This window comes from Spinacia oleracea, chromosome 6 (genome assembly GCF_020520425.1).
Source record: "Spinacia oleracea cultivar Varoflay chromosome 6, BTI_SOV_V1, whole genome shotgun sequence".
Classification (NCBI taxonomy): Eukaryota; Viridiplantae; Streptophyta; class Magnoliopsida; order Caryophyllales; family Amaranthaceae; genus Spinacia; species Spinacia oleracea.
Window position 1 is genome coordinate 1,777,981 of NC_079492.1, and position 25,450 is coordinate 1,803,430.

Consider the following 25,450-nt stretch of genomic DNA (forward strand, 5'->3'; position numbering starts at 1 on the left):
GTTTATTTATTTTATTTTTATACATTCACTTCTATTTTATTCTATTTTTGTCAATTAACTTTTACCATTTACCTATTTTCTCCATAAAAATCACTCTCATACTTTACCCACTATTTATCCATCAATTTATCACACATCTTTTACCTTTTCTAACCTTTTGTTACATTTAATCACCACTCCTCGAAACAAGAATTTGCAGTAAATGAGAACAAAAAAAAATGAAGGTTCTGTATTTATTTAAAAGATACACTTACTTTATTCGGCCGTATTTAATTATGTAAAAGATACACTTTCTATTTTTGGTATATAATGGTCCCCACTTCAAATTATATTTTATTTTTCTCCCCCTTTTGTACCCTCCCACACTTACTCACTACTTTTCTTTACTACACTAAATAATTCATTCACCATTAATTTCTTACAATAAATAATAACTCAATATCCCACTTTTATCTTATTTTAATAAATTTAACACTCTCTCAAAATTTTGTACCGATAAATATGTATCTTTTAAATAAATACGGAGAAAGTACATCGATACCGAACAATCTGATTGTTACCTCTATCACGTGATCCACGCGCATGAACACAAGGAAAACGTAAGCAACTTCCTAGTTCCCGCGCATCAGCCAACACATGCAACACTATGGCGCACACAGGAATCATGTTTGGCAAATGGCAGGTCCACCAACACCCTGCAAATACGGGTACAATTTAGGATAACTAATCCAATGTGCCTTTTTATTTTTCCCGAATCTAAATATTTTTTTCATTTCCGATTTAGAATCTTGACACTATTCCCAATTTAAGAGAATCTTATGAGTTACGTTTAATATATAAGAAAAAACATAGTTATGTGGTGGTCTTGTTTGATTCGTCTCACCGAATACTTTAACAATATGAAAATTTTATAATTTTTAATAACACGTAACTAGAGATATTAACGATATAAAATATACATTGGTGTGTGTGCCATAGAAAATGAAAAAAATAATTAGATTCAGAGGGAGTACATTTAAAGATAATTAAAAAAATAGAAAAAAATCTAATGTGCGTTTCTTTTGTCAGTGGGTTCAAACTCTCAACACTTTGAAAGACTTTCGGGTCAGGTTTTCCTTTTTGACATGTTCTCATAATTCTATTTAATTTCGGATTTACTCAACTTTATGCGACTTCAGATTCTATTAAAATCACATTTATGGCAATTTTTTGTTCTCAATTAAAGATTACGCCAAACCAAATCCTTTCATAAATATATATTTACTCCTTATTCTCTCTGTATTACTCAATTTCCACCTACCCTTATTTCTAAACACCCAATATTTCTCCACCACCGTGCGCCACCAATCAAGTCGTCGGATTCTGGCCAACGCCGCCTCAAAACAACAGTAAACTCTGTGCGATTCTCATTATAGGAAGGTAATATTATTCTTCAATTGCAAATTTGTTGATTAGAAATTAGAATTCATATCCTTTTTTCCTTTTGTTAATGCTGCTAGATTAATTTGTCAAATTGGAATTAAAGTTGTTTATCGGATTAATATTTGGATAGAATTTGAGGTTTAAATGTAGACGATCGAATTTGTCGATTGAAGAGTAAGGTATTGAAATTATACAGCTGAATTAGTTATGACTTTTGAGTAAAAACGAATCAATTATAGATCATCATCATCTTTAGAGTCTGTTTGTTGATTGAAATTCAGAACTTGTTGATTGAAGATTAAGGTATTGAAACTTATTAACAACTGAATTAGATTTTAGTAAAAACGAATCAATTGTAGATCATCATCATCATCTTTAGAGTCTGAAGCTAGTCTTTTAGATTCATTGGACTCTAATTTATTTGTTTATCTGACTCTTTTTAAATCCGGAAGGATTAATTTAGGTAGTCCGCATCGTCCAGAAACAAAAACACACCTCAAGAATCGATCCTTAATTAAATCATAACGTTTTTAATCCATGCATGTTGATGTATTATTCGTGATTTTACAACGATTGCAGTAAAACCATATTCAGCGTATTCAAGTGATTGACGATTGGTAATTTTGTTTTGGATTTGTTCAGCGAAAATGCAGGTAATGGTTGCGAACGAAAGGCAGATGAATGGGATGAAAAGGAGGATGGAAGGAAGCTTTGATGAAGAAATAGACAAGGCTGTTTCTGAATTGAAACGACGTCGTCTTGGTGAAACAATTGGGAACTATTTGTTTGGTGACTGTGCAAGTGATGAGGCAGAAGAAGAGAGGGTTGACTTAGAAGAAGAGGCAGATACAACTGATGAGGATTTCGTGATCTCAATGTGTAGAAGTAGAAGATCAAATACTAGTGCAGTGAAGCGAAAATCAGTTCGAGCAGTGGTTAAGAAAACTCGTTCTACTGTTAGAACTAGGCACTCCGAGCCTAACGATTGGGGAAGGAACATAATTGATTTGAGTAATACTTCGTCTGAGAGTTCAGATTCGAATACTTCCCCTCATTCTTCGCTCACATTCAACTCCCACTCCTCACCTAATTCAACTTTATGCGCGAATTATGATGGAAAGAGTGTCGTACGATCACTCAATAATACAATGGTGAGAATCTGACTTATTCTTTGTATGAATTTGTATCAGTTGTTAAATATGGGAGTTTGTCTGACTTGTTAGTTTTTACCTATGACAGGAAAAACGAGAAAAGCATTTGACATGTCATCAGTGCAAAAAATCTGACAGACGAGCAGTTGTTCCGTGCATCAAGTGCAACGAAAAGCAATACTGTGTGCGATGTATCAGACAATGGTAAGCAGCTACTGCTATGCAGTTTCCTGTACTCAAATATGAACTCGATTATCATAATACACCGGTGTTTCTGTTTTTTTAATCGAGGTGTTCTTTTAGGTATCCTCAAGCTTCTGAAGTGGAACTTGCACAAGCATGTCCCTTTTGTCGGAAAATTTGTAATTGTAATGAATGTCTACACTCCATAAATTCAATCGAGGTGAGTGTTATTGGCTATGTGAACTTTTCTTGAATTTTCGACATTATAAATGAAGTCATTTATATAATAATTCTCGTCATATTGATACCAACAGACATCAAGTGGAGAAACCCTTGACCAAGAAAAGGCACAACATCTCACATATCTTGTCACAACACTGTTGCCATTCATAAGACAAATTCAGTACGAGCAGTCTCTAGAAATAATGTTGGAGTCTAAGATATTAGGTATGCAAATGTGCAATCTCGAATCTTGTATGCAGTTTTTCTCTCACGTACTATAACTTTGAAGGTTGTTAACTGTAATATCTGTTATCATCATGTATAGGTGCTACTGTGAGTGAAGAAGACATACAGGAGACTTCGAGTTTTGATGATGAGCGAATTTACTGGTACATTTTTCACTTTAGTGATCAACAAAAAAGTAAAATCACTTGCTTTATTTTGGGAAACCATTTCTAATCTGTTTTTCCTCTTCCGTTTTTTGTTGTTTTTTTCAGCAACCAATGTGCAACTTCAATTTTTGATCTTCACCGAAGTTGCAAAAACTGTTCTTTTGAACTTTGTTTGAGCTGTTGTCGAGAGATCCGCCAAGGAAGCCTCTTTGGAGGCCCTGAAATAGTTTCACACGAATACATTCACCAGGGATATGAATATTTACATGGCGGCGATCCTTTGCTAAGTTGTCTACCTCAATCCCACACTGTACCTACATTGACTACATGGGTTGTTAACAATGACAACACTATTCCTTGCCCTTCGAAAGATCGAGGAGGATGTGGTGTTGGATCTTTGGAGTTGAGGAGAATTCTTCCTTTACATTGGATACGGAACTTGGAAACAAGGGTAGAAAATGTGGTAAAAGACAAGGCTGTAAACGGCAATGGGGTAAAAGCAACGGGTATTGTACCGGGTCCTGGTCCCCGAAAGAGGCAAGCAGCTTACCGGAAAAATTTCAATGATAACTTTTTGTATTGTCCGGATGCCAATCAGATTCACACAGTTGACGGGATGATACAGTTTAAGAAACATTGGGGAAAGGGACAACCTGTGATTGTCCGAGACACTTTGTCTCAGACACTCGGTTTGAGTTGGGAGCCGATGGTAATGTCGCGTGCACTTTGTGAAAATGTCGACTCGAACATCAAAGCTGTGGACTGCCTAGCTAACTGTGAGGTAAAGTTTCTCATCATCCTTTCCTTCCTTCACTTTTTGTTGGACATTATAAAAGTTCTTATAAATCATGTTAGTGCCCCTAATTTTGTGATTTCATTTAATTTTGTGATAGTTGCTCATCAATGATGTTTAACACCCTTGCATTTATCTTGTTCCATTCCCTATTGGATTGTTATTAAACACATGAGTTCAAAGGATTTTAATTGTTTTTAACTAAATATTGCTTTTAAAGTTGACTTAAACAGGGTTTAAGTTGACTTAAACAGGGTTTAAGTTGACTTAAACAGGGTCTAAGTTATCCAATGAGGGTCTAAGTTATCCGATGACGGTCATACAAGAAAATGATGCCTATGTGGGATTGAATTAGAAAAGATTCACTTGATAGGCTCAAAAACTAACGAAAGACCAAGGCGGGAGCCGAATTGTTGGCGTGATCATGGATTATGGATTATCTCTTTCCTTTCGGCATACAAGTCCCCTAATCGGTGCTTTAAACAAAGTGGGGGGCTCAATCAGACCTTGATTTCGATATACACCTTGTTTATTAACATATTGTTTTTATCATCATCTTGTATAATTATTGTACATTTAGGGTATTGGGTTGTTAGCCAACGCCAACATAAAGCCCTTCTGAATATACATAATTTCTAACCGTACTCTAAATTTTAATGCATGTAGGTTGAAATTAGCACTAGAGAATTTTTCAAAGGATACACAAAAGGTAGAAGTTATGATAACTTATGGCCTGAGATGTTGAAGCTAAAAGACTGGCCTCCATCAGACAAGTTCGAAAATCTTTTGCCACGTCATTGTGATGAATTTATTAGCGCATTGCCATTTCAAGATTACACGGATCCGAGAAACGGCATATTAAACATTGCTACTCTTTTACCTTCGAACATCCTCAAACCGGACTTGGGACCGAAGACGTATATAGCTTACGGGACTTCTCAAGAGCTCGGAAGAGGAGATTCCGTGACTAAGCTTCATTGTGATATGTCAGATGCGGTATGTCTCAGTCTGTTCACTTTTCTGAAAGAAAACAAAGCACAACATTAGCTTATTTTTAATCTCCAAAAACATAAACTTCACCCGTATATTGTGTAGGTTTAGAGGAACTCTTAATCTCTTATAATTCCATATTGTTGAATTCCAAAATCCTTTCCACTGATACAGGTAAATATCTTGATGCATACGGCTGATGTTTCTTTGAGTGTCGATCAAGTGTCGGAGATTGACACACTAAAAAAGAAACACAAAGCTCAAGATCGAAGAGAATTGCAGTGCTCAGTTTCCGGTCAGGAAGAACTCGATCTTCATCAGCCGCGTGGTATAACAGCAAAGGGTGCAGCTCTTTGGGACATTTTCAGGAGGGAAGATGTATCTTTGTTAGAAAAATATTTGAGGGAACACTCCAAAGAATTCAGACATGCTTATTGCTCTCCTGTAGAACAGGTAATAATCAAACCTCTTGTAATTCTCTTTAATCTCGAGCTTTATGTTCCTTTTTTAGCATGATAATCGTAAACTTAATCACTCAAAACACAACACCAAATCTGCATTATGTTTACCGGCTTCAGTGAGTAGGACGCTTTGGAAATAACACCTTTATTTTTTTTCATATGATCAGGTAATCCATCCCATTCATGATCAGTCCTTCTACTTGACCTCAGAGCACAAGCGAAAGCTGAAGGAGGAATATGGTTAGTATGCCGCACAAATTATCATTAGTAGATTCTTTTTCGAAGAAATATAAAGTTAGCTAACTGTTCGTAAGCTAACTTTTCATTTACTTTTCTAGGTATTGAACCCTGGACATTTGAGCAGAAGCTAGGAGAGGCAGTGTTCATACCTGCTGGTTGTCCACATCAGGTTCGAAATCTCAAGGTAAAAAATACCAACCAAACTGTGATTATTATTACCCCCATTTCTTTACTCGAAATCTCAGGGGATTTTTGTTGATGTATGTACCTGATAATGTGCTCGATTTGCAGTCATGCACAAAGGTAGCTGTGGATTTCGTCTCACCAGAAAACATTGCAGAGTGTTTTCGACTGACAGAAGAGTTCCGAAAACTCCCAAAATTCCACAAGGCTCGAGAAGATAAACTCGAGGTAACAAAGTCGAGTCTCTTCTAATTGCATGCATATATGAATTCACTTTGTAATACAAATGAATGATCTTCTTCCAACATTGAACAGATCAAGAAGATGATTCTTCATGCAGCTAATCGAGCAGTAAAACATTTAGAGGAGATGAAATCAGACTAGGACCCGAAGTTGATTCTCCCAGTAAATTCAAAAGTGTACCCTGCATTCGAGCCGCCATTTTGTATAGCAGAAAATAAGGAGCAGTGTTCTGAGGAGTCTTTTTTTTTGCTGGTAAACTGAACAGTACATGAAAAAAGTTATGTAAACATGAGATCCATGAAGCGAAACAGACACATACATGTAATAAGAATACTGGGAACCCTGAATGAAATCAAGCAAATCTTTGTACATGTACAGTATTCTACTTGTAAGTTGTAAATTCATCTGTTGAAATGCCAAGTCCCTACAGTTAATAAAACGAGCAGAGAGGGGGACTTCTTTTGCACAAACACGATCGCACCTTTCTTAAATTCTTTGTTTATTTTCCGAAAAACTAGACATACTCTCTCCGAATCGGAATACGTTCCATTTTTTATACTTTGTACTCCATTTTACTTTATAACATTGACTATCAATTTTTTTTTATTTTTTTTCCCGTTCACCCTTAGGGCTAATTCGGATTCGGGGCGAATATTGTGGGTGGATAGGTTCTAGCCCCCTCCCAAGTTGCTGCGGGGATCGAACTTGTCGTCCTCCCTACCAAGATCAGCCCATAAGTACTTTCCGAAATGCCTTCGGAGTTCTAGAGTGTTTTTGAGCATTCTAACTTGGATTACTCTAGATGATCGTAGAACCTACTTATACAGATTTGTTAAGAGTCATCTAGCTAGAAACCTTCTTGTAGGTACTCGTTCCTTTACAGGTGGAGATATAAGTAGGCTTTAACATTCATTTGTACAGATCATCAAAACACTTGTTCACTTCACTTAAGCAATACCAACATTCTTAAGACTCCTTAAACACTTCCTTTAGTACTAGAATAATTGATTGATAAGCGTAGAACCAACTTGTACAGATTCATTAAGAGTAATCGAGAAACCTCCTTGTACATGATCATTCATTTGTACATGATCATCAAAACACTTTTTACTACACGAGCAATACAAGCATTCTTAAAAATTCTTAAACACTTTTAAACACTTTCATAAACCAAACAAGACAAATAGAACATATGCTTACTTGTACCTATTAGAGGGATTTAATACTAAAATACTAGAATAATTGATTGATCAATGGAAATTTGTTTTTATCTTATCCACCCAACTCCAAATCCCTTGTTTGTTTTCACCATGCTTAATACTTACTCTCCCTTCAATGGAGAGGTTTCTTTTATCTCGTCTGTCGTAACTATTCATCATTTTTTAATAGTTTACCCGAGACGGTCTATAGTTCACTTTGAAACATATTCTCTTTAAAGTGTAAGATAGATTATCTCCACCCTTTGATTATTTCTTTTTAGGAATGAAAAATTATCTTGAAAAATTATCGGTATACAATGGAGAACAAAATTACATCACGTTTCATCATAAACCAAACAAGACAAATAGAACATATGCTTACTTGTATCTATTAGAGGGATTTAATACTAAAATACTAGAATAATTGATTGATCAATGGAAATTTGTTTTTATCTTATCCACCCAACTTCAAATCCCTTGTTTGTTTTCACTACTTAAGCTCCCTTCAATGGAGAGGTTTCTTTTATCTCGTCTGTCGTAACTATTCATCATTTTTTAATAGTTTACCCGAGACGGTCTATAGTTCACTTTAAAACCTATTCTCTTTAAAGTGTAACATAGATTATCTCCACCCTTTTCTTTTTAGGAATGAAAAATTATCTTGAAAAATTATCGGTATACAATGGAGAACAAAATTACATCAAGTTTAGATAAGTCCAAATAAATTCAGATACTTGATTATTTCTTTTTAGGAATGAAAAATTATCTTGAAAAATTATCGGTATACAATGGAGAACAAAATTACATCACGTTTCATCAAGTCTTTTAAGTTGAGATAAGTAAATTCAAATAAATTCAAATGAGTTCAGGTACTATAAGTGGAAAAGAAACACATAAATAAGTAAGAAAGTTGTAAGAAAATTAAAAGGACCTTTGTGATGCAACTGAACCTTTTTTTGATTCTTGTGTGAGTTTTCAAAATCAACATGATCACAATGGATATGATTAATGTTTAACTTTATCAAAATCAACATAATGTACTTCCTGTGTTCATAAATACTCGCAACTCGCAACGAATCTTGTTCGATTCGTCTCAATACGTATTTTCAAAATATCAAGTGACTTTTTCAAAATCAACATAATCAACATGAATACTAATTAAATACTAATTAAGTTTTGAACTTTAATTAAATTTTGAACTTTGTAAGGTTAGATGAATCTATTTAATACTTTTTAGAATCGGAATTCTACTTTGAATTGGAAGGACACTAAGAATCGGATCGTAAATCGAATTTAGATTTTATTGTTTGTGAATATGTTTTATAGTTGTTTAATTGTGAAGCCTAAATATACAATAATTAACGATATTTATCTATTAATAACTTTATCAATAGTATTGAAATTTACAGGTTTTCGCTAGTAAAAAAGTACAGAATCGTGTAGAATCATATTTTATTTGAACCGCGATTTTAATAACCATGTGCCATAGAAAATCATATGATCAAATTTTATTTACATCATAATTGTTTGTGATCATGTAACTCATCTTGTTCTCCTTGTATACACCACCAAATAAAATTAATTTGTTTTATGATAACATGATTGGGTACTTAAAATCTATTTCCATATCAACTTTTAAGAAAATTATTTAGATAATATGTCTAGTTCATCATAGTCTTCCCCCACAATCAAATCTACTTTCAATTGAAAACAAAGTTTCATATCTAGATTAATTTTATTTCCCATCTATCAACAAAACAAGAGATGATTTCTCAAAATCAAAAGCAATACTATATAAAATAGTCATATTTACACATACAAAAATCAATATTAATATATAGATCTCTTTCAAAATTAAAGAAATTAAACTAATCTAGATCTTGGATGAAATAAGGAGAAAAAACTTACAATCATAAGAAAAATCCACCCAAATCAATTGCTTTTTCATTCTCTCTCTAATCTCCATAGATCTAGCCACCTTCAATCTCTCTCTTCAAACCTTTGAAAAAAAACTATGTCAAGCTATTTATACTCCCCAAAAAAAACTAATTTTAGGGTTTTAAGTGAAAAGACAAAAACGCCCTTGTGATCATGTGATTTATTCCTTAAATAAGGAAAGCATTTGGCGCACCCACAAATGCTTTTTAGACTTTTTGTATGGCTCAAATACTAAGCGATAAGCATCCAATGCTCAAAGTAGAGTTTAATAATGCGAAGCAACCCCATATCTCACATTTTGAAGGAATCTCACCGACTTCAAGGTATTACAATTGCGGAGATATTGATAGAGGTGACGTGTAATTGGTAGCCATCTACTCCTCGAGATTGAATTATTCACGTATGAATAAGACCACGTGACTACATTATTTTTCGGTAAAATTGTCAAAAAAAATATCTTATTTTGCATCAACCTGTGAACTACTCCCTCCGTATTTATTTAAGGGATACACTTGTTTTTTTCGGCTGTATTTATTTAAGAGATTCACTTGCTATTTTTAGTAACTTATCAACCCACCATCTAATTAAATAATACATCTAATTTACCCTATGACCCACTATCCTATTAAATAAATAATTTCATAAACCCAGCTCACCTCCCACCCACCAAAATGACATGGTCCCTACTTGTTTAATTATTAAACTGAAATAAAGTGAATAAAGATTTAGAAGTAGGTGTACATGAAGTTGTTCATATATTGGTAAAAAAAATGACTTGGTAAATCTAGCACTAGATGCATCCGGGAGCAATATAAAGGTTATCAAAACTTTCCGAACCCCAGATGATTTTGATACTTCTAAACCTAAGTTCTACGTTGTTGACATGTTTCCTTACCCCAGGTTTTTCCCTTTAATTTCTCTTTTTGCGAGTGAATTTTTCAGAAATTTATGTAATTTTTCGTTTTTTTGGGAGTACTGTATAAACGCTTTGGTAACTGCAATGATCATGCATAATGTACACTGTTCTAATAGATTGTTTGGAGGTTGTAATTGGAAATTTAAACTGTTAATTGAAGAATTTTGATTGTTTTACTATTTTGTTTCACATTTGCTGCCTGTTTGTTATTTGAAATGGGGGTTAGACGACCTTTTGATAATTCCAATTCACTTTTGGGATAATGTGGAAACAAATTAGGAAGATTGATGCTGATGATATTTCTGGTGCAGCAGTTGTCAATTTTAGCTGTTAATCAAGTTCTTTTGGGTAGTGATTGAATGTTTTTTTTGACTAAGTGTTTTCAAGTATTAATTTACATTGTGGTACCGTCCTTCGAGTTCGACTGGCTGTATCACCTGTATGGATCTTTGCTTTGCCCAGAGTAATAGTGCATTGTTATTGTCAAGTGTCAACCAACAAATGATAGGATGGATATTTTGAATGAGTGTTAATAAGGAATGGGAAAAGTTAGTCAAGTGGTCAGGTTATAGCCGAAGGAATACTGTTTACTCTCTACGTGTAGCTTCCACTGTTTCCTGATTTGATGAGTGCTTATATGACAATGGTTAGTAGACTTGTACATTCTTATGAGATTGAGCAATGTCGATTGGGTTTCATGTAGGTCAATGAGGAAATTGAAGCAACACGGTTTAACACTGGTATATCAGCAATGACGGAGTTATTAATGCAGCATATAAGGTTTGACACTTTGACCTTCTCACTCTCCTTGCTCTTCCCTTCTCTGAAGCATGTTTCTGCATCTTTTTGGACCTTTGGAACATCTTTGAGTTTTACCGTTGAGCTTATTGTTTTGAACCCAAATTTGTCTTACCTAACCCTAAAAAGGTGGTTATGTCGTGAAGTTCCATCCAATGTCAAAAAGTATAACCTGAAGCTTTTTTATATTAATTGAGTTTAAATTTTTGTGACTTATATTGCCTCTTCTTGACATTGTTGTTTCTTAGTGGGATCAACATCCAAGGTCAATCTTTGACTAGGTAGACACCAAACTCTTGATTTTGTTGCTTATGGGTAAAATTATCTATTCAATGAAGTTTTTTTTTTTCAAATATAAGTTTGCATGGGGAGGATATAATGCTCTATTCGATTTGTCAAGCTTTCTTGAAATGCAAATGCTTTTTTCGAGGTTTTTGGCTCGTGCCTGAATTGCTGAAGTATTTTTTTTTTTGACGGGAATGATTTATGTGCTCATTCAACTAAAGCTTTGTCCTCAATGACAAAAGGGGCTACATCGGGGGTAGTCCTCCATCCATACCAGTACCTCTTCAAAGTTAAGAGAGGCCTTGGCCATGATATGTGCAACTCGATTACAAGCACGATTAGCAAAATTAAAAATGCAAGTATCAAATTGTTTTAGAAAACTAAGAATATCATTCACTAAAATCTCCACAAGATGAAGGCACTCTGATTCCGTTTCCACCTTCCTGTAGCCTGCTTCATATGCATACTTCAGCCCAAACAGAACTGCTGTAGCCTCTGCTTGCAGGGCTGTCTAGCTCGCCCTCATTCTTTCACCTGCAGTCATCAAAACATCACCAGTATCATCTCTAACTACAATACCCAGCCCTGCCATGTCTTCCCTTACCGCAGCATCGGTGTTTTGCTTTTTTCTAATGTGTTGTGTGTTTGCTCATTATCCATCTCACGCAGCCTAGCTGCCTCAATTGCTTAAGTTATTGTGCTTAAGAGTAAAGGAGACGAAAGCAATGATGTTTTGTCTAATACAAGTTGCTCAGGAAGGATGTAATGGGGTGATATTTATCAAATTTTGGTGAGTTATTTTGATTATGAACAATCTGGACCATTATACATTGACATGGTACAACCAAGGTTATTTTTTTTATTCATGCCGTAACACATGTGTCTACAAATAGCCTTGGAGGTGCAGCCGGTTGTACGACAAGTGAAAGTTTTCATTACACGAACAAAGCTTCAAACACCATTCGGGATGGGGAGTCGATGAAGAAGAAAAAGAAAGGAACGTGGACTTGTGATAAACTCACCGGGCCATACACAAGCCCACACATGAGAAGAGACTGACCACATATAAGCTTGACGGAGTTTCATCCTAAAACCAATTGGTGATAAGTGGAGTAGCCCATCAATCTTATATGTTAGTCAATCTCTCTTTGTTTCTTCCATGTGGGACAATTAGTCCTAACTCACATGTGGGTTAATCTTCTCAACACTCCCCTTCACCTGTGAGCCCATCTATTTCTCTTGCAATTTGGATAGGTCATCACTTCCTCGTTGGGTCTTCTTTGGTCTTCCAACATGAGGTTAAGTTCCCCTACTTGGGGAAATCAATTCTGTTGGGCTTCTTGCTTCAAACAGATCTCCAAATCCTTTCCATCTTGCATTCTTCAATTCATTAGGCCCTCTCTTCTCGGGTGTTGATAATGGGCCAGGAACGTCGGCTCTGATACCATGATAAACTCACCGGGCTACACAAGCCCACACATTAGAAGAGACTGACCACATATAAGCCTGACGGGGTTCCATCTTAAAACCAATTGGTGATAAGTGGAGTAGCCCATCAATCTTATATAGTCAATCTCTTCCCCAACGCTTTGATGAAAATATCCTCTTGATACATACGAAGGATAGATGATCCCCTCCTCGTTTGCATCACGAATAAAATGACAATGTGACTCAATATGCTTTGTTCGCTCATGAAATACTGGATTCTGCGCAATATGCAACGCAGACTGACTATCACAGAACATGTCATACCTTGCTTGTGCGATACTCCCAAATCCTGTAGTAGTTGATTCAACCACTTTAATTCACACATTAATTCGGCCATCGAACGATATTCCGCCTGTGCAGACGAACGAGAGACAATATGCTGTTTCTTGGTCTTCCAAGACACCGGAGACAGACAAGTAACACAAAAAAACCAGTCAAGGAACGATGAGTCAACGGACAACTCGCCCAATTCGAGTCACACTATCCCTCCAACTGTAAAGCACTGCAGAGACTCAGAGCTAAGTAGAATACCTTGACTGGGGCACTTTCTCAAGTACCTTAACACTCACAGAGCCGCCTCCCAATGTTCCTCTTCCGGTGACTGCATGAACTATGAAAGTATATGGACCGAGTATGCCAAATCCAGTCTTGTAACTGCCAAATAAATCAGACGCCCAATCAAACGCCTATATTTCTCACCATCTGCCAAGTCTGCCCCTTCTGCAATGCTAGTTTATGATCCTGCTCCATAGGAAAATCCGCAGGCTTTGCACCCAATAACCCAGTCTCTGGAATTATATCCAGAGCATATTTTCTCAGACATAAAAACCATGACTACTACGAGCCATCTACAACCCTAAGAAGTATTTTAAGATCTTTCATTTCAAAACATTCACTCAAATATGCTTTAAAACTCTCCGGTGCAAATGTACTAATTCCTACGATAATCATGTCACCCACATAAATAAGCACACTTAATTGCAACGTACCCTTGGAAAGTGTGATCAAGGAGTAATCAGAACACGACTATTGAAAGTCGTAGTGTTTAAGTGTCGTGGACAATTTCTCAAACCAACACCGGGGAGCTTGTTTCAAGCCATACAACGACTTTGTCATTCTGTTTGTCCGAGTTATTCCTCTGAAAGCCAGGTGATGATTGCCAGACAAACTAAGCGCACCTTTAAGCGTAACAAATTCCCATCTTCGTCCCGCTTCTCAGTGTGTACACCCATTTACTTCCGAGTGCTTTTTCCCCTTCCGGAAAATTTTCCAATGTCCAAGTACCCTAATCTTCTAGCGCAGAAATCTCAGCTGCCATAACTTCACCCCACCCCTCTTGTTGCATTGCCTATTTAAATGTTTTAGGTGCCTTTTCTTCCTGTAATGCTACAATAAAATTTCTGTGTTTTGACAAAAAACGTTCATAATTAACTAAATAAGTGATGGGATAAGGAGTACCGGAAGACGATGACATTGGTGGACTTTCATAAGTATTATACTTATTCCGGATTGTATGCGTTGTATAAGCACGTAAGTTTTTTTTTTTTTTTTTTGACAGTTGATACAAACAGAGAAGAGAAATTACAGCACATTTCTTTTAGCCATACAGGCCAGATCATGAGCTCTAGCTACCCTATTCCTATCACATTTGGCTACCACAACATAATTCATACAACTAGCTGTCTAGCTGTCTTAAGTATGTCACTACATATAGAAGGTACTTCAAAAGGGCAATTAGGATATTGGCGTATTGCTGTAACCAGATTAACACAATCAGTAAGTATAGTCTCATCCATAAAACCTCTTCGTTTTGCTTCTGTAATTCCTTGCAGTAGTGCCAACTGCCAAGGCTTCAGTAGCTAGAGTATTACAGCTGAAGACCCGAGCAGCTCCTTCCCCAACAATTCTTCCATCAGCAGCTACACTCCAGCCGATTGCCTCATCAATACGTGCTTTCTTCTTATTCCTCTTCCATGCACCATCCACTGTGACTGTCACTGGGCAATTATTTCCACTACCCTTGATGCATACAATGCTTTGTCCATGGGCTCTTGGGTTGGCCAAGTTATTGTCACATCCATTCCCTACGAACCTTTTCCTGTCCTCAATGGCTTTAAATGCCACACGTTTCAGCTCAACTATATTTTGCATATATTATTTGGGTGTATGCGTGCTCCTCTAAATACCAAACTATTCCTGTAAATCCACAAAGCCCAAAGTGTTATCGAGAATTCCATTGCTCTACTGCTATCTAGACCATCCTCTTCCACAAGTAACAGAGCCAATTCAATATCCATTGCTTGCAACTAAGCGTCTCAATATCCTGTATTCTGATCCCCAAGGGACTTGCTTTCCAAACATGGCGGGCAATGCAACAGTCTCTAAACATATGTTCTTTAGTTTCTCGTTTACTATTGCAAGAAGGGCAATTCGGATCAACTTGTATTCCTCTATGTTTCATCCTTTCTCTCAGAAGGAGTGCTTTACACATTATTTTCTAGACAAATATTTTCCACTTTGGCAATAAAGGGGAGTGCCACAGTTTTTTCCAGAACTTATTTTCTTGCGTTGTGCCTGCTCTGGTTCCATGATTTCCAACTAAGTTGGCATAAACAGCTTTAACCGTGAGCCGTGCAGACGGGCTACCAGTCCAGTGATATTGATCGTCCTTGTCTCCCTCAGCTATATGAGTGCTGAGTATTTCATAAGCTGTTTCTTTTTTAAACATATTCCAAACCATACTAGGATTCCATGCTCTATCTCCTTGTTTAAAAAGGGTCTTCACAGGGTGTTGCAAACACACAGGTACATCATTTTGCCTGTATTGTATTTTCCCTGATTGTGTCCACCTTTCTTTCTGTATTATAGTATCTCCACTATATATAATCTTACTAAACCCTCCTCTAACTTGAGCTACTCTTGCACAAGAAGCCCTGTAGTGAATATTTCCCGTTAATCCGGCCTCCAGCGGAGTGGTATTGTATGCTGTCTTGTATACACGGGAGAGGAGTGTGTTTGGAGCGTGATATAGCCGCATAGCTTGCTTTACCAAGAGTGCCTTGTTGTATGCCTCAATGTTACGTAATCCTATTCCACCCATGCCCTTAGGTAATTCCAACTGAGAGCGTTTAATCCAACACATTCCTCTGGTGGTGCTATTTGTTTTCCACCAATACCACATTAGCATAGGAGTTATCTTTTCCGTAATTACCTTCGGGAGTAAGAAAATTGATAAAATATTGGAGCACAATGCAGCTAGGATCCCATTGACTAAGAGTAGTCGTCCTACAGGTGATAGAGTTAAATGCTGCCAGGAGGTGATTTTCCTTTGCAATTTTTCTACCAACTGTGAGTAAACTTGTGAGGAACGACCATCAACTTCTACATTACAGCCCAAATATTTCCCCAATGTGTCCGTACATGGAGTTCCAATAATTTCTTTCAACTCTTGCTTAACTCGGTGTGGCGTGTTAGGGCTAAACATAATACTTAATTTTTCAAAATTGATTGCTTCACCCGATACTTCACTGAATAAATCTATTGTACTTCTGACATACCTGCATGCCCTTGAATCAGCTTTAAAACAGAAGAGAGAATCGTCCGCAAAAAACAAGTGGGATGTAGGTGGTGAAGTTCTTGTGATCTTAACTCCTTTAATTTTTCCTTGTTCTTCTAGCCTAAGCATCATCTTAGAAAGGACTTCCATTACCAAGATAAAGAGATACGGTGATAACGGGTCCCCTTGCCGCAGTCCACATCATGGCTTGAACACTCCAGTTGGCTCGCCATTAACTAGTATGGAGTATGAGATTGTGGTAATACATTGCTGCACCCAGTGTCTCCATTTAGGTGGAAATCCCATGCTACCAAGTAGCCAATCAATAAACTGCCAGCTTATCCTGTCGTATGCCTTGTTCATATCTACTTTAAGCACTGCTATTCTCTGCAATCCTTTCTTTCTCCTTTTCAGAAACGTCAAGAGTTCATGAGCAAGCAGACAGTTATCACCCATACTACGTTTAGGAACAAACGCATTCTGAAACGGCCCAACCAGATCTTGCAGGATGGCTTACTTAGAAATGATTTTGTAAATCACATTACATAGACTGATTGGTCTAAACTGTGATTGAGTATCAGGACACTCCACCTTTGGAATCAATGCAATAAGAGTGTGATTCCACTCTCGCAAGATGTATCCAGAATTAAAAAGTGAAGAACAGCATCTGTGATGTCTTTTCCCACTACATCCCATGCCTTATGATAAAACACCGCTGGAATTCCATCAGGACCAGGAGCTTTTAGTCCACCTAGTTGGAAGACCGCTTTGTGGACATCTGCAGGTGTGAAGTCTTGTTGCAGAATCTGTCTGTGTTCTTGTGAAAGTTTCGCCGTAAGATCATGCAGCTGACTTAGGTTTTCCCACCAGCTAACGGGATCTTCATCACACTTGAAAATCTGCTTAAAATGGGTGACAATGATATTTTTTATTTCATCAGTGTCTGTTGTCCATTTACCTCCCTGTGTCTGTAGAAGCTTAATCTCATTCCTCGACTTCCTCGCCTTTGCACATCGATATAAGCACGTAATTAGGATGTAGCTCATAGAATAAAGTCTAGGTGGCTAAAATGGAGAGCGGTCACTTAAGATCTTAGTTTACAGTGTACTGCAAGACACCCACCGGTCATCCGTACATATGCAAGAAGACAACCAGGACAACAGGGACCTGTGAGTACAGCAGCAGCAGCCCCTTTATCAGAAGCAAGGAACCACCTCAACTAGTGGAGGCAATGGTTTTATGCGTTAAGACTTTTTGTCTGGTATAAGTTACCATTTTGTCTGTAGTACTATTCTTAATTAGTTTTGTCTTATGTTGTGTTGTGTGGGATTAAAAGGGAAGGGAAGGGAAAACAAATGGCATCTCAAGTATTGTAATAGTTTTGGGAGAGACAGAACCTCTCGAATCGAATGTCCTTGGTGTAACCTAAGCTTTATGCTCTATCAATATACAAACAACCATCCTTTCCATAATTATGTGAGTTCACTGTGTGTGAGTTGTGAGCAAGAATTGAGTTCTTTGCATGTACCTTTAAGGTTAAAAGGAATTTCTATAGGATGCCAATTCAACCGACATTATTATATGGATTAGAATGTTTGGTATTTAGGAAGGAGCATATTAAAAATATTGTAGCAGAGATATGTATGTTGGGATGGATTTGTACGGGCACCTTGAGGGATATAATTAAGAATTTAGATATTTTGGGGAAGTTGGGGATGTGGATATTAAGGATAAGATAAGAGAGAATCGGCGACGTTGGTTTAGGCATGTAAGACGCAAGAAGATGCACTCGTAAGGAAGGTGGAGATCTCAAATGCAATCGAGGAGGCCAAAGATGATTTGGATAGAGGGAGTTAAAAAGGATATGGAGAAAGTGGGGTTGCAAGATGATATACCATTAGATGGAAGCTAATGGAGGTGGAGGATATTTGTGGATGACCACACATGTGACAGACTCTCGGTTCATGCAACCGACCCATGTCTTTGGGAATTAGGCTATGATTTTGTTGTTGTTGATATGCAACAACCTTGCGGAAGCATTTTAGCGAGCCATTATAATTATAACGGTATAACCGAAAGTCAAATTAGTGAATCTTTGACTCCGTCAGAGCTGTTTCCAACTTTCGTTAGAACCCTTAAATAGAAAGCATGGAATTGGTTTGATTTTAGTTTTTGGTGACTTAAATTTTGTCTAAAGAACATTGATGGATAGAGATGAACATAACCCAGTTTATCAAAAAAAAATTCAGTTCAGTGGACAAAAAAAGAAGGAATATTTGGAATTACACCACCATGTTCGGAATTACATTTCTAAAAAAAGCCCCAATGTTTCAACAAGAAATTAGGTAATCTTCAACCCCAATTAACAGATCTAGGGTTTGAAAATTGCAAAAAAATATAAAAAATTAAATTGAATTGCTTCTTCCTCTTCCTTTTAGCCCGCCGTGTCCGACTGACCGTACAAGGACCCGGTCTTCTTCTTGGGTAGTTAGATACTAATATGAAAAACTTCATTTTGTAACAGAAAGAGTAACAATTTCTGTAAAACGGCCATATAGTTGTGTTCAAGTATCTTCTGCAGATATATTTTTGTGCTTCCTTTCTCTGGAATCTGGATATCCAAGTTCCAGGAGAATATGTCTCTTGGGACTTTTTTCTATTACTTTAAACCAAGACACGGAGTTATATCAAAAGTTCTGGTGCGGCCGTGCGGAGAATAAGAACTAAAACCTCTATTTTGCTGATAATGATACTCCTTAGTAGCCCTGGAAAAGGGGGAGGGATTTGTTGCTGTGAACATGATGTTTGGTGCATCATGGATGGGTGGGATGGGAACTCTAGTTGCAGAACTAGCAGAACTGCAGAAGTAATCATACGTTGTGACTGTTTAACATATGTGAATGATCAGCTATATGTCTCTATTTTTTGGAGTGATTTAACAGCTAGTGTTTTTGAGTAGTATGGAAAGAAGCTGAAAAAATAAATCAAGGAAGGGAACATTAAGCATGAAATCCCACTGTGTAAAGGTCGAGCGAAAGTGTGAGATAACTCAGAGGAGGCGGGTAAAAGTTTATTAAACTATGCTAACTTCCAAAGTTGACTTTTAAACTAGGCAGACCTTGAAATTTTATCGAAAGTTGATGTATTTTTTGTTTTACCTTTCAGTCATTCAAGGAAAGTAGTACTGACATTACTGATATACAGGCTTTCTTCAACAAGTATATTGCATAGAGTAGCTCTGTTCATGCTCTTGATACTCTTTATCTTGTAATCTTTCTACCTGACATTGCATGATAGATTGTAGGTACTGTACTCTGAAGGTTTACATAATTCTTGGTATTATTCAATGAAAGGAATTCTTACCTTAGTACAATTATTTTGAATGGGATAAAAACATTCTGACGAGGTGCAACACCAAGTCACCAAGTAGAAAGTGCCTCCACATACCTTGAAGTTTGAGCTAGATTTTGTTTCCTTGTAAACAATATATCTTTTGTGTTTTTTTTTATTATCTAAAAAGGAAATATTTTTACATTTTGCAGGTTATAGAGTTTGTCAAGAAACATGTTGGTACATATACACACCCCTTCTTGCAGGAAACTCACTTTATACAGATTTTATATTCCTCAAGGTATTTTGATATTGTACATTTGTAACTACATGCCTGTTGTTCTGTTTCTTTAAGGAATTGATATGAATCATACTGTTATTTTCATCAATGTTTCTTTTACCATCGGCTATTTTTGACAATCATAGTTAAGCATGTGTACCCTTTTTCATATCTGTCTTTCTCAATATTGTCGATCTACAGTGGTAATGTTTTAGACTGTAGAGCATGTACCTATATGTCCACTGATTATTATTGATAGTAACACAGGGTTATTTCTGTGGATTTTATGGCTTAAATTTCCCTATCTAACAAGGAAAGAGATTTCAGTAAGAGGAGAATTGAGCCTAGATGTGAAAACCTCAAAATGAAACAAAATCTGTGCAAAACCAACTGTCATAACAATTTGTTGAATGTCTGAAAGGTAGATGCTGGATATGGAAAGTATGTTTGGAACCTTTTGTTCTTGTTGACAAATGGCTCATCCCACTGGTTGACTAAAGGTGATGGACTTACTGGACGAACCCAGTTTTTACCGCAAAGCTCAAAGCGCTAATTCCAAATATTCTAGGAAAGGGACACAAAGCTAGGGTATTGAGATTTTTTAAGGCTCAATTGCTGCTGAAGGTTGTAAATAGTTTTCTGTTGGTATAGACATTTACCTTGAAGTGAACCATTCCTTTCCAATAAGTAATTAAGGGAGTCAAGTGTAGAATGCTGGATGTAAACTAACTGGATGTGGCGAACCTGTTTCTCAACAATCCTAATTCTCTTGTAGAGTTGTAGTAGGCAAAGGAAGTAATAGGCACGCCAAAAGTTTGGTGGAGAGAACTGTCTCTTTCTTTCCCACTTTCCTGATGATCAAGGATAATAAGTACCGAAAACTGAATATCCTCAATCAAAAGTTTGATGGAGAGAACTGTCTCTTTCTTTCCCACTTTCCTGATGATCGAGTATAATAAGTTCCGAAAACTGAATATCCTCAAAGTCAAGGTTTGTCTTCTCAATTCCAGATCCACCTTGTACTTCGACAAAAGGAAGTGAAGAACATAGGAAATGCATGTGGATAAACTTTCCTGGACTCACAAAAGGGACTTTAGCTGCGCCTTATTGTTAAGACCATACTTGTTCAGTTTTTTTTTTTTTGGCGTCATGAAATAGACTTGTGGGCCATTTTTTCTTGACATGGATATTGTCCCCTCAATAAATGGATTGGTTTTTGTTATGCCAATGCCTAAAGGTGATGATAGAATGTATGATGCAACTCCTATGCTGGTCATTCCATCTTAAGTACTATCTTTTCTTTATAGAGTGAAAGAGGATCAAAAGAGGATCCTTTTGGCTGTGGGAAAAATTATAGGAAGAGAACATGAAGAGGATCTAGATAGTGGGAACTGGGGTATAAGAAAGAGAGAGTGTGGTGTCAGAAGGAGGAGAGAAGTGAGAGAAAGTCATAGGATGAGGATGTTGTTTATGGTGATCTAAGCCCTTTCCTCTTCGCAACAGTTTTAGACGAAGTAACAAGGTCTATCCAAGATGAGGTACTGACAGTACTGTTGTGTTTGCTGTTTGAGGGTGATATCAATTGGTGGATGAGTTAATGCTAAGTCAGAGCGATGGAGAAAAAACGTAGAATGTAGGGGGTTTAGGCTTAGTGGAGTATAACACATTGCATGGAGTGCCGTACTAGCATTGGGAGGAGGCCAGGTGATGTTATGACTTTGAACGGTAAGTAGTTACCTGTTAGTGGACGTTTCAAGTACCTCTGATCGATTCTATGGAGAAATGGGGACATCGGTTAGGATGTAACTCATAAAATAAAGTCTAGGTGGCTAAAATGGAGAGAGGTCACTTAAGATCGTAGTGTACCTTTAAGGTTAAAAGGAATTTCTATAGGATGCCAATTCAACCGACATTATTATATAGATTAGAATGTTTGGTGTTTAGGAAGGAGCATATGAAAAATATTGTAGCAGAGATATGTATGCTGGGATGGATTTGTACGGACACCTTGAGGGATATAATTAAGAATTTAGGTATTTTGGGGAAGTTGTGGGTATATTTAGATATTAAGGATAAGATAAGAGAGAATCGGCCACGATGGTTTGGGCGTGTGAGACGCCAGAAGATGCACCCGTAAGGAAGGTGGAGATCTCAAACGCAATCGAGGAGGCCAAAGATGATTTGGATAGAGGGAGTTAAAAAGGACATGGAGAAAGTGGGGTTGCAAGATGATATAGCATTAGATGGAAGCTAATAGAGGTGGAGGATATTTGTGGATGGCCACATGTGACAGACTCTCGGTTCATGCAAGTATGCAACCGACCCATCTCTTTGGGAATTAGGCTATGATTTTGTTGTTGTTGTTGTTGTTGTTGTTGTTGTTGTTGTTCTTGATTTGCAACAACCTTGCGGAAGCATTTTAGCGAGCCATTGTAATTATAACGGTATAACCTAAAGTCAAAGTAGTGAATCTTTGACTCCGTCAGAGCAAACAGCTGCAAGTCTGCAACCACATGGAGGCTGTTTCCAACTTACGTTTAACCCTTAAATAGAAAGCATGACTACAGTTTATGACATAAAAATTAAAGGGAAGTTTGGCGAAATCCTGATTCTTCCCAGTTGTGACTCCCGTGCTTTCAGATGAACATAGATGATGTAGATCAGGAGATCTTCTTTGTTCATTTTCCTGTTTTTTTCTTTGTTTTTGTGGCAAGATGCATTTCAGTTCGGACCGTAGGTATTGGTATGTGCATCATCAGGTGTTTTGACAACAGTTCAAATTTGCGACTTTATAAAACGACAAAATAAGTATTTAGGTATGCTGGAACAAGTTGTTCAAAAATGGCGTAAGCTTACGGATGCTTGTTGAACCCTTCCTCATTAGGCTCTGAAATCCGTGCCTGTTCTTAGTACTGTAGTGCAGTTGCAGGAATATCTCTGACTGCATTCTGGATTTTTTTTTGTCACTCTTGCATAATCTCATTGTTATCCTAGCCAATAAACTTCTGCGAGCTTAATCTTACTAATTGCTTTGTTATCCAATAATGACATAAGAAAGTGACAGGATGCCAGGCTAACACTTGCATAATAACTTGTGAATAACTTACACTTTATTCTCGTGTAGATTTAAGAAAAGATTTCAAGAATTTTATAGTGAGTAGTGACTAGATATTAGACCTAGCATACTGCGTTGTGGGAGGGTTGATATCCGTTTCCCATATTTATTCCATGTACTGTAATATTTCACACTCCAGGTACATATTTAATACAGATGGTTTAGAACTCTTACTTAGTTTTGTTTTGCTAAATTCATGTAGCTTTGTTTTTAATGAGTAATATAAGGTGAGGTTACACGTTTGTAGGATTTTTGACAAGCACTGTATCGTTTTTGCATCAATTAGAGTCTATATTACTTTAAGAAAGAATTTGTAAACAAAAGAGTTTGATTTTGAACAAGCACTGTATTACTTTAAGAAAGAATTTGCAGACAAAATTTTCTTTCAAATTCCTTGGCTTTTTGAATAACATGAAATATTTTCAATTCTAACCTAGTTCGTTATGCAGAAATATATGAAAGACTTTGGCAACCTTATTTTCTCATGTCCTTGTAGATGTTAACATGTTCCTGGAACTTCATTTTATGTGGGTGCTGGAATTGGTAGGCAGTCATTTTCCAGCGACAGGTGATAATAACCTTGCATGATTTACTGCAATACTTGTTGACAGTTAAAAAGGATTCTGAATTTTGATGTACTTTTAAGTTTTATTATGTATGAATCTGCATATGTCTGTCTTCTGTCTTATATATGTATATCTATAAGAATGGGCCATCCATTTCTTCAAGGAATTGAGAGGATCCCCACTCTTTAAACTTAATCGCATATTACCTCAAGTTTAAAATAGGAATCAGGTAAATTATACTGTTTTATAAACTTAAATAAAATTCACAACTGTCAGAAATCAGTAAGATAAGATGTAACTAGCATTTGAGGTTTACCTCTCCCCTTCTTCACCAACCTCCTTTCCATTGCTTAGAAGCCCATCATTCCTTTATTGTATATAAAACCACCTTCATTCTTTTTTGACATACTAAAGAAATATGGCTACTCTAAGGTGTGTTTGCATGTTTCTTGTCGTGGCACTAGCACAAGCACAAGCACCAGCAACATCACCAACTAATGCATTGCCTGCACCACCTTTACTTCCTCCAAACCCGCCCACTACAGCACCCCCACTACCCTCCTCCACTCCACCAGTGTCAACCCCAACTGCCTCGCCACCTCCCACAGTTTCTCCAGTTAGTCCACCTGTACAAACACCAGTAACCCAGCCGCCACCACCAGTCCAGCCACCAGCTCAACCACCAGCCTCTGTATCACCTCCACCGGCAATATCACCTACCCCAGCAACTGTAGCTCCTGCACTAGCACCTACAAAGCCGGCTCCTGCACCAGCGCCTACAAAGCCGGCTCCTGCACCAGCGCCTACAAAGCCGGCTCCTGCACCAGCACCTACAAAGGCGGCGCCTGCACCGGCGCCTGTGACTATATCACCAAGCTTGGCGCCAATAAATAGTCCATCAACAGCACCAGCACCAGCACCCTCCGAGGGAAAAAAGAAGAGGAAGCACAAACATAAGCACAAGAGGCACCATCATGCACCAGCTCCAGCTCCGATGCCACCAAGTCCACCAGCGCCTCCGACGGCTGTCTCTGATAGTTCAGAGGATACATCACCAGCTCCGTCTCCTGATTTGGTAAAATCTTAGGGCCCATTCGTTATCGTTTTTTGTTTCCAGTTTTCTGTTTTTTTACAAAACTAAAAACCAAAAATATGAAAGCCACAAAAAGTAGTTTCCAGTTTTCAAAAAACAACATGATTACTATAATGAGTAAGATTTTTTTTTAAGTTCATTATTCAATCTAAATCATATGACTTACAAAATCAAAAAAACTGGAAACTGACAATGTTAGTAAACAAGAGCTTTTCTTTTCTCGTTTTTGTTTCTTTACAAATTAAAATATATACATACTCTGTATTAACTAATTTATTCTGACTAAATGGTGTTGTGGGAACAGAATGAAGGTATATCAATTTATCAGCAAGGATACTGGTGGAGCAAGTATATGACAGGACTTGTAGCAGCTGCTCTGCTTGTTGTTTTGTAATCTCAACCTTAGTTTATGGAAAGTAATTTCTGTTTCTTAGAAGTAGTTCTACCGAAACTGTTTCTAGAGAAACAATTGTGAGAAATAGAATCGTTTTGGCCACCAAATTCAAAAGTATTTTACATTGTTTGGCCTATATTATGATTTTTGAGTTATTCATCATTTTTTCTTAAAAATAAAATAAATAATAACAATTTGTTGAGTAATTCCAT

The 25,450-nt window shown here is 37.1% G+C and overlaps 2 protein-coding genes and 1 long non-coding RNA gene across 7 annotated transcripts; 2 read left to right on the forward strand and 1 right to left on the reverse strand.

The window, feature by feature from the left end:
* The first annotated feature begins 1,144 nt into the window (after positions 1-1,144).
* On the forward strand, positions 1,145-6,649 carry LOC110776892 (lysine-specific demethylase JMJ29). The gene is made up of 13 exons (XM_021981460.2): positions 1,145-1,419; positions 2,065-2,573; positions 2,662-2,777; positions 2,877-2,976; positions 3,071-3,203; positions 3,304-3,367; positions 3,476-4,151; positions 4,830-5,159; positions 5,328-5,606; positions 5,782-5,854; positions 5,953-6,038; positions 6,146-6,265; positions 6,353-6,649. Exons 2-13 carry the CDS (start codon positions 2,070-2,072, stop codon positions 6,419-6,421), a joined length of 2,550 nt encoding a protein of 849 aa, XP_021837152.1. The 5' UTR covers positions 1,145-1,419; positions 2,065-2,069; the 3' UTR covers positions 6,422-6,649.
* Positions 4,660-9,812, reverse strand: LOC130464397 (uncharacterized). Its single transcript, XR_008924798.1, has 2 exons — positions 9,388-9,812; positions 4,660-6,537 (listed from the first exon to the last, which is right to left on the reverse strand). It is a non-coding gene; the product is annotated as an uncharacterized lncRNA (long non-coding RNA).
* A 349-nt stretch (positions 9,813-10,161) lies between these two features.
* Positions 10,162-25,444, forward strand: LOC110776891 (lysine-rich arabinogalactan protein 19-like). Of its 5 annotated transcripts, none has more exons than XM_021981457.2 (6): positions 10,162-10,317; positions 11,037-11,113; positions 20,003-20,091; positions 23,682-23,753; positions 24,216-24,826; positions 25,149-25,444. In XM_021981457.2, the coding sequence occupies exons 3-6, from the start codon at positions 20,025-20,027 to the stop codon at positions 25,236-25,238; spliced, it is 840 nt and encodes a 279-aa protein (XP_021837149.1). In that variant the 5' UTR covers positions 10,162-10,317; positions 11,037-11,113; positions 20,003-20,024; the 3' UTR covers positions 25,239-25,444. The 5 variants fall into 5 exon arrangements, with proteins under 5 accessions (XP_021837149.1, XP_056686625.1, XP_021837150.1 ...); XM_056830646.1 differs by having other exon boundaries at positions 10,216-10,234; XM_056830647.1 differs by lacking the exon at positions 23,682-23,753 and having other exon boundaries at positions 24,184-24,826.
* The last annotated feature ends 6 nt before the right edge of the window (positions 25,445-25,450 follow it).

Excerpts from the sequence above, each read along its gene's own strand:
- LOC110776892 (XM_021981460.2), top strand. The coding sequence starts at position 2,070 with ATGCAGGTAATGGTTGCGAACGAAAGGCAGATGAATGGGATGAAAAGG. Across the intron at positions 6,039-6,145 it reads ATCAGGTTCGAAATCTCAAG|TCATGCACAAAGGTAGCTGT; the intron begins GTAAAAAATACC and ends CTCGATTTGCAG. Across the intron at positions 6,266-6,352 it reads CTCGAGAAGATAAACTCGAG|ATCAAGAAGATGATTCTTCA; the intron begins GTAACAAAGTCG and ends AACATTGAACAG.
- LOC110776891 (XM_021981457.2), top strand. The coding sequence starts at position 20,025 with ATGTTGGTACATATACACACCCCTTCTTGCAGGAAACTCACTTTATAC. Across the intron at positions 20,092-23,681 it reads CAGATTTTATATTCCTCAAG|ATGTTAACATGTTCCTGGAA; the intron begins GTATTTTGATAT and ends ATGTCCTTGTAG. Across the intron at positions 24,827-25,148 it reads CAGCTCCGTCTCCTGATTTG|AATGAAGGTATATCAATTTA; the intron begins GTAAAATCTTAG and ends TTGTGGGAACAG.